The sequence below is a fragment of the Sarcophilus harrisii genome, chromosome 3 (genome assembly GCF_902635505.1).
Source record: "Sarcophilus harrisii chromosome 3, mSarHar1.11, whole genome shotgun sequence".
Classification (NCBI taxonomy): Eukaryota; Metazoa; Chordata; class Mammalia; order Dasyuromorphia; family Dasyuridae; genus Sarcophilus; species Sarcophilus harrisii.
In genome coordinates this window covers 293,811,476-293,821,026 of record NC_045428.1, presented here as the reverse complement: position 1 = coordinate 293,821,026, position 9,551 = coordinate 293,811,476, and the positions used below count along the sequence as shown (strand labels likewise).

The following is a 9,551-nucleotide window of genomic DNA, read 5'->3' as shown; positions in this document are numbered from 1 at the left end:
AAACCCTATGTTTAAAAAAAAAAAGGTGAATTAAAAAAAGTAATACTGCTTTTGAGCATACTCACAAGACTAGAATAAAAACTGGTATGTTTTTCCTCATTTGTAAAATAAAAAGCTTCTATCTCTGTCATGCTATAATTCGAGATGCATTAGAAGAAATTTGATGAGGGAGACAGACATGATGATGATTACTGTCTACAGAGCATGAGGGAAGGTTTCCTGAGATGGCACTTTATTTTTGAGCCTCACATATAACAATTTATTCCCCTTCTTTACGGTAGTGGTGCCATTTCCCAAGTCACCCACGTTTGGAATTCCTCAGTTTTGATGTTGATCCTCTAAAATACAATAGGTTTAATATCCTCCTTTCCGCATCCTAATTTAATCCTTAGGAATTCATACCTAGATTCTTTCAGTAGTTTAACAGGATTTAGAACACAGATTCTGGTAAGAAAAGAGGATTGGAGGGATGAGGGGAGGATAACCCATCTATGTTTTCCCTTATTTTTGCAGTTCTCTTCTGGCCTTAAGCCAGAATTGAAAGTGGGGAATGGCTGCAGGAGAGTATTGTGAACCCCACCTTTATCCATGAATCCAGGAATCTTTCCTGAAGGAGATGCCTTAAGTTTGATTTAATTATTAAACAAGAATTTTTAAAAAGTAAATTAAAAATTGATCATGGTCCCAAGGACAGAACGTTTAAACAAGAACTTTATAATCACTGATAGATGCAGTGACTATAGTGGATATTCTTGCTTAGTTATCTTTGTTACATAGGATTCAATCTGTGGGGTTTCCCACTGCCCCCCAGAAATAACTGATATACTAACAAAAAACATGACATTTTGTCAAGCTTTTAGAAGCTTCCATGTAATACTAAAAATATTGATGAATAAAATCTTTGAAAAGTAACCATTAGTGTGATAGATAGATGGTTTGATTCTTTTTTTCTTTGCAGCTTTTATGGATTTTTTTTCTTTGAAAAAGGACAAGAGATGAAATTCAAGAATTTTAAGTGTTTTATTGATAGTCAAATTACATGACAAGTTCAAATTTTCTTAGAAATTTCATAACTTGTACATAAATATTTAGTGTGAATTTATAAAAGAACTTGGTTTGATCATTTGCTTTGAGGTATATTATAAGGACAATCTCTATGGTTCAAGAAGCACTACAGAAAATGTTTAGTCTGTCATTTGTCTTTCTTGTGCCCATAACAAACATCACCAATCATCCAGCTCTCCTTTTAAAATTCAGTAACTATTTATAACCTCAGTCCTACCCTCTTTGGGAATTCTTCACTACAGGTACTCAGACACAACTTGTAGAATGGAAAGATAGAATTAACATACTATAACCACAATTTTCCCTTTTAAGGAAAGGTTGTAATAATCCCATGGGATTTCTATGACTGGAAATCATGAAAAGTTTAACTCAAACCTAAAGCTCATCAACTAGAATAAGAATTTATAAAAGCAAATTCTTATCCTGTATTTTTCTAGCATTCTAGTGTAAAAACGCAGAGCTCCTCTCCCCCTAGACTTTTCTATTTCGATACAGTAACTCCTGAAGAAACTCTAGGTTCTTATTCTGTTCATAGCACACTTATATAAGAATGCATTCATACACTGAGACAGAAAGTCTATATAAAGAAGCCAAAACGTGTCTAGCTTGTATCTTATCTGCTAAAACAAAGCACCTACATACAGAGCCATTGAAAGTAATGCCTGACATTAGCAATCAGTTGGTTCAGTTCCATCAGTTAGGGAAAGCTGCTAAAATAAAGCTAAGCTCTTAGTTCAAGTCTTCCTTATCCATCAATAAATGCCTAGATTTTAATAGCAGAAGTGTGCCAACTTTTGAAATTTAGATTAGGAATCTTCATTTTGTTTTCTATTAATCTACTTTTCTATTCAGTTTGCCTGAAAGGATGTTCTGCCATTATTCATATAAAGAGCTTTGTTATCTCTAATAGCCATTTTTATAAAAAGCAAGTATTTCTTTATAGAGTTATTAGCCACATCAGATGAACTGGCCAGACCTTTGGAAAAATTAGTACTCAGGCTCAAACCCAAAAGGATTTAATTATCTGAACTTCCACACTGAATAATGGAAGAATTATAAAAAATGTTTATAGTAAATAAACTTAGAAATAACTCACCAAAAAGACCTATACTTTTCCTTTAACACAAAGAATAAAGAAATTTTCCCCAATTTTGCTTGATATTGGGAATATTTCTGATGGAAAAACATATTATTTGACATTAGCTTTTTAATTGGTGATGACATTTAAATTCAGTCTTAAAACTCAACTCTCACTAGAGAAAGTAATGGGCCACAATTGAAAGTGCTTTGCATTTTTTGTTTAAGTCACAGAAATTCAATGGTACAACAGTTCTACCTGTTCATCCTAGAAATTCACAGCTTAAAAATATGTGCAAGAAACAAAAGGATATATTCTCAATGTCAAAGGTGACATAATTATTAAATAAATACTCAAAATATCCCTTTTATTAACACAAGAAATCAATGAGGGAAGAAAGAGCCCAATGCAGATGTTGCCATGACAAGTAAAATCCTTCTTCTTTGGATAATTTCCAGATCTCTTCATTCATTGTCTCAGTTCAGAGGATTTTTAGACCCTAAGATTGCTAGCTTTTCACAGAAACACCAGTCTTGTTCTTATTCAGGAGATCAAAGGTTCTCTGGAGCATAATGAGAGAACTCTTCAGCTGTAAACATATAATTCCCAGAGAAAAAAATAAAATTTATTTTCACAATCAGATATAACTTTTCAAATTTGGCCATTTTGAGTGCTAATGATAATTTTTATTTTTCATATAATTACGAAAATATATATAATTGGATAACATATTACACATTACTTGAGCCCCAAAATGAGAATATAATGTTGGAATATTTATAATCAAACATTACACATCCATTTTTAATCTGTCCTTCATGACCATAATTTGTGCCAAGCTGATTGCTGTATAAATCTTTCCCCCTTTTTCTGGGCCACAGTGGGTCTCTTGCTGTTAGTTCCTGTTGACTCTACTCCTCCCAAATTTTTATTCTATTAATCAAATAAACCAAGAGAATAATGTTCCTAAATGATTTCTAAGATCAGGCCAGTTTTAATGATTTCTTCACTGTTTTCCAAATAAATCATTCTTACAGCCATCTCCAATTGTTTTTTTCCCCCAACTATTGTTCCATCTCATTCACCCCTTCTCTCAACATCTGTAAGACTTATATCCATCATTCAATTTGGTATTACATGTATACTTTATTATCTTTTTAGTCAAATATTTCTGCAGTATGTATCTGGTCTCCAACAGAATTATAAGCTTCCTGAAGGCAAGATTGTGATTTCTACATCATCTTCCCTCTCCCTGCTTCCCATTCCTTGCCCAGTTGCTCAATAAAAGTTGAATTAATTGAAAGCTTTCTTTGTTCTTTAGATTGTCTCAGAAAGTATAGTTCTCTTAGGATTAAAGGTCTTATCCATATAACTACTTTTTTAAAGTCTTAAATTATTAAACAGATTTGCACAAAATTTTGATACTATTATTAAATATATAAATATGGAATATTCAGAATATTTTTAAGAAGTTCTTAACTTCTACTCCAGCCATCCCTTTATTCTCATTTCTTTGTATGTTCAACTTCATTCTGACTTTCACATAATGGACCTAACTTGGGATGGTATTCTGCCTATTGCTTAAAGGGTAGCTTGAAGCTTAATTAAATTTATTCTGCCTTAGTAGTGTTTTTTTTTTTATTCAAATTCAGCAAACATTTATTTTTCCAAATGTATATCTGCATCATCACAAATGTATTTAGTTTTAATCTTCTGGATTCCTTAAAATTCATTCTTTAGTACATTCTTTAGCCAAATTCTTAAACATAATTATATAATTATATGATCTACTTAGTAATCAGAACAAGAACTAATTCACACTAAGACAGACAAAAGTACTGCAGACTCCCCTACCTGTTCAAGCATGTTTATAGAGTCTCTAAGAACTCCCTTCAATCGATAGGACTGGTCTTTGTTCTTCTGAGTATTTTCTCCTTTTGATACCACATCAGAGGCTGAACTAAAAGAACAATACCATTTTTGAAACGAGTTCAATTATCAGCTGATCTTTTATTTCCAAAATTCTTCAGTGTGACACATGAATTTGCAAAAATGGCTTGTGAACAAAGAATAGTTAGCAGACCAATTGTTATGATATTTAAGAGAATGAATAAAATTTTCTTCAACTCAAAAATAACAAATAATCTGATGAGAACCAGTAAGAGCAAGTAATCAAGAAAGAAATTTACTTACTTCCCAAATTTTTCTTCCTGGACATGGAGATGGTAAAATGATTGAGCTGCATGCTCTATCTTGGACAGCTTGAGAAAGAGGGTCACATTCAACAAGACTAGCAACAGCAAACTAGATACAAAGCAAGTTAAACATGGTAAATCCAAGCTCTTTATTCAATCCCTGTGTAATAATAATAGCTAGAGGGGTAGCTAGGTAGCACAGTGGATAGAGCACCAGCCCTGAAGTCAGGAGGATCTGAGTTCAGATCTGATCTCCGACACTTAACACTTCCTAGTTGTGTGACCCTGGGCAAGTCACTTAACCCCAATTGCCTCAGCAAAAAATAATAATAATAAAATAAAATAAATAGCTAATAAATATATATACATATACATATATATTACTATAAAGTTTGCAAAGCATTTTATATGTATTATTTGATCCATACAATTTAGTGAAGTGCCATTATTAGTACCATCTTAGTTGACGAAACAGTTTGAGACAGATTAAGTGACTTGCCCAGAGTCAAATATTGGATTTGAATTTAGGTCTTCCTGACTCCCAAGTCTTGACACTCTATCCACTGTACCAGCTAGCAGCCTACATGACTCAGTCACTTTGTAATGCCAGTATAATTACTTGAATAAAATAACCTTGATAATAAATCAAAAATGGCATTTCAGTTGACATAATGAGTGTATAATGGGGAAGCATATGTGTTAGTGGCATCTGGCTTGGAGATCTACTGAGTAAAACTTTAGCTTTTAAATACAATCATAACATAGGGACCCAGATCATAAGGAATTTAATTGGATGACTATACTCAAACCAAATCAAGATCGAGGAAAAACTAGCTTTAAATGAGTAACCAAGATATAATCACTTTAGAATAGGAATAAGGTTTCAGTATCCCTGTGAAAACCAAGATTTAAGTAGAAAAATTAAATCACCTACAGAATTTTTGTCCAGCTTGCATGATCCCAAATACAGTCATGGTATCATCATATCTAAAATTTTGTATGCTAAAACAACCTCATAATGTTGGTTTCTATAACAACCTTTCAAATGAATGGTAACCTCATTAAAAACACATACAAAATACATTTAGTATTGTTTCTTTCTAAAAGCTGTTTTTCTCCCATTTGTTTCCTCCTTCTTACATTTTTAGTAACCTTTGTAGTATATTCTTTAACCAAAAAAAGATCTAGAATAAGACCACCTAGCAACAAGCATTTGGGTTGAAATATCAAAGAGATTCAACAGATCACAAATGTACTTATTATTCAAAATTGTGAAAATGAATTCAATATAGTAGATTTCTATTTACTAAGAAATCCAAACTACAAAAAAGAAAGAAAGAAAGAAAGAAAGAAAGAAAGAAAGAAAGAAAGAAAGAAAGAAAGAAAGAAAGAAAGAAAGAAAGAAAGAAAGCAGCTCAAAAACAAAAGAGTGCAGTAGGTTTTGTTTTTATATATTCTCTGTGGCCATATGGTTGGGGAAAGCACTGAATTTTGAAAAAGACATGAATTCAAATCCCAATCCTAGTATAATTTAACAATGAACAAATAACAACCTCTCTAGGCCTAAGTTTCCAAATCTGTAAAATGAGAAATCTAGATTAGTTGAACCCTAAAGGTCTTTTATGTTTCAAATGATTTATGAATTCTACTTGTATGGAAAAACAGACAAATGACATAAGTGAATCTTCAGAGATATATTAGAAGAAACAATTTCTACGGTATATCAAAGAGTCAGGGAAGATTTATTAATTGCCTATACTTAATTTCTCTGAATCTAATTTCCTCATCTCTAAACTTTATGGTACCCACATTTGTAGTCTAATGAGATGATCTTAAGTTAACATTGGTGAATCTGGGATGCTATTAAATTCTGTGGTTTATGAACCATCCAAGATTGCTCTGTTCGGCTAAATGTTAAGTATATTTTACCATATTCTAATTCTTTAAAAAAAATTATCCTTCTAAAGGAATATTATTGTTCTATGAGAAATGATGAGCAGGCTGATTTCAGAAAAGCCTGGAAAGACCTACATGAACTGATACTGAGAATCTTGTTACACAGTATAACATTGAGATGGAAAATGGAATCTCACTCAAAGAGAGAACAATGGAGAGTGAATGTATATCAAAACATAGTATTTTCACCTTTTTTATTTTTTTCTTTCTCAAGCTTTTTTTTTCCCTTTTTGATCTAATTTTTCTTGCACAACATGGCAAATATTTCAATATGTTTAAAAGAATAACACATATCTAATCTATATCAAACTGTTTTGCTGCCTTGGAGGGGAGGTTAGGAATGTTGAAAATTATCTCTTTACATATATATATGGAAAAAATAAAATACCACTGAGAAAAAAAAAAGAAAAAAGTTTCCTTCATGCTACACATAACTTAATTCTAGGGCTATTTAATCATTAAGACCATTCTGCAATCATTCTATATGAGAGTGGGTGTATGTGTATGTGTGTGTATGTGAAAGAGAGAGAGAGAGAGTGTTTGTACAAGTATAAACTATAAATAAATTTAGGGATACATTTAATCTGATTCCTTGACTCTAGACAGATTTTTATCAATTCCAACTATATTAATCTGTTCTTTTCCTAAGACTTTTTTTAACAAAAAGTTTAAACGACTAATTCATTTGTATTATTTAACAACTCTACAATAAGAAGATTGTGCATTGTAGGTTTAAAAAAATATATCCTAAATTTAAACCTGATGCAATTTAATTACATTTTCTTTTAGGTTTTTGATTAAAATGGCAAATAGGGGACTACTAACTTCTATATGACACAAACAAAATATAAGCATATCTAATAGTAACTCTTATCTTTTATTTACCTTTCTTCATCAATCCTACTTTTTAATCCTTTATTTATGATATTATCATCTAACCTCTTCAAAAGCCTTTTAAATTGTGGAACCTACTATTGAAGACAGTAGACAGTAACAAGTCACTTCACAAGTCTCTATACCAGGTTAGGGATGATAAATAAAAGTGATATATTTATCTTGTCACTTTTCATGTGAAATAAGTTTTGATTGTCACATAATTTATAGTTAATTTCATTTAGACAAAGGTATCCATCCTATAAATACTGACTGCCAGATGGAAGAATACTTAATTCCAGACTATGTTACATGCACACACATACACACACATACACACACTTGCATATATGCATATTTAAGATGCTTTGACAGTATGTTTACTTTTTCTTAGTGTATGCTAAAGAAAAATATGGACAAAAATATTGCCTACCTCACACTTAATGCTTCTTACAAATGAAGCCATAGAAATTGTTAAATAGAACCTGATTGAGTATATTCTTGTAGAATGTCCTGATCTAGCCTGACTGCCTAGGCAACAGAGTGTGAAAAGGTATAAATGGGATTATCACTAATCCACCAGCCTATATATACAAACCTCCCTTAAAGCATAGGGAGCTTTTTATCACTGTCTCTAAGGAAATACTTGTTATATTACCACCTGATTTCTAAAACAGCATTTCCAGAAATGTCTAAAAGCTGCGGTAAAATTAATGATACAAGTAGGAGTGACGGAAGTCAGGTGATTTCATTTTGTAGATATAACCTCCCAAATCAGTTTTAAGTCTTCTCCGAAAAGGACTTAATTTAGGAATGTACTTTGCATAAAGTAGCTGATTATCTAATCTGTGATCAAGCAATCAATACTTACAAGACACTCATCATCACAATAATGGCAATGTTACGGCTTTCATTGTCCCTTTTTCTTCCTATAGATCATAGGAAAGATCACATTAGAAAAACTCAACATCAGTTCTGTAAATTTACTGTCTTGTAATATATAATATATATTTAAATAAGCAATTAGCAAAAATACCTATGGCCTATGTTTATGTACCACTAAAATGACAAAAAAATTTTTTTAATCCTTGTTTTATGTTATCTAATATAACATATACAAGGTATTCATAGAGGCAGTGCCTACATATTAAGGTTTCCTGGGGATTCTGGAAAAGCCTTAGTTTTCACTTCTTTCCCTTTTCCTTTCATGTCTCTTCTACCTGCAGTAATGTGATGACAGAACTTCCAAATGCCATAATAAGATTCATTCCTTTGGCTTAAGTTTTTTTGTCTTTTATTAAAATGCAAATAACACCCCCAAGAGTGGTAAGATTAGATAACTGACAAAATCATTCAAACTAAAAGTAAGTTTTGAAAATGAGGGAGTAGGCTTCCAGGATATAAGGATGGGATGATACCAAGAGGACAAGGTCCAAACAGGGAAAGCTGAAACTTGTATTTGAAAGAGAAATTTGTATTTTCTAAAGTTAAATTTAGAACTTTATCTAAGTTCAGGGCCAGTAATTTTTTTCTGTGGGGTGAGGGGGAAGGGCAGGAGAGTTGATTTTGGTTTTTGGAAGCAGAGTTAAATGATATGTCCAAAGTCACACAACTAGTAAGTGTCTGAGGTCAGATTTAAACTCAAAAGTCGACTCTACTCCAGGACTGTTGCTCTATCCACCATGCCACTCAGCTGCCCCCTCATTTTTAAAATAGGAATTAAAATATAACTTCCCCCTTCACAATATCTATTGCTAGGGTTAAACTGCACTTAATTGTACAAGAGCTATTTATAAGGAACTCCCAGAGTTTTGTTACCATTATATAAGTGAATCCTTGTAAAATTGCACAAAAACATGTGTAATAAATGAAGAAATTTAAGAACAAAGACATTAAATGGCTTTTTAAAGGCCAGAGAATAACAGAGAAGGTAGAATCGGTACCTTCCACTCATAGTCTAGTTTTTTCTCTCATATTCAAAAAGTTCCTTTTGCCTTGTATAATAAAATACAAGATTTCTGACCAGGGAATACCTACCTTTAATGTCTCCTTTGGAGTCCAGGCCTATGGTCCCTGAAGGGCGTGGAGAAGAATGTTTAGGAAGCATTTCTGCCATATTTCGATTACATGTCCGTCTTCTCCTCCGTAAGCCACTGGGTTTTCCAGTATCTTCAACAGGCTGCTTTAGCAAAGATTCTTCCATTAACAGATCTGATTCTGAAAAGAGAGAAAAAGAGCCTAGAGTTTTTTTTTTTTTTTATTTGCACTTAGAAGTAGGTAAGACAATTCTATGACTCAAGAGATGGGACCTGGAAAAAAAATGGAAAGTCCTTTCTTAACGTACAATTCAGAGCATATTAAGTCATCTATGGCAACTTCCTTAA

General features: G+C 32.2%; 1 protein-coding gene across 4 annotated transcripts in view; it reads right to left on the bottom strand.

Annotated features, from left to right (window-relative positions):
* Nucleotides 1-1,007: 1,007 nt before the first annotated feature.
* Nucleotides 1,008-9,551, bottom strand: part of GRAMD1C (GRAM domain containing 1C) — a 155,580-nt gene continuing 147,036 nt past the window's right edge. For all 4 annotated transcript variants that reach the window (XM_031959681.1, XM_031959680.1, XM_031959682.1 and 1 more), the window contains 5 exons: nt 9,205-9,384; nt 8,039-8,096; nt 4,337-4,447; nt 3,998-4,103; nt 1,008-2,732 (listed from right to left, as the gene is read on the bottom strand). In XM_031959681.1, the coding sequence (XP_031815541.1) occupies nt 2,652-2,732; nt 3,998-4,103; nt 4,337-4,447; nt 8,039-8,096; nt 9,205-9,384 (536 nt within the window). In that variant the 3' untranslated portion in view covers nt 1,008-2,651. The remainder of the gene's footprint in view (nt 2,733-3,997; nt 4,104-4,336; nt 4,448-8,038; nt 8,097-9,204; nt 9,385-9,551) is intronic.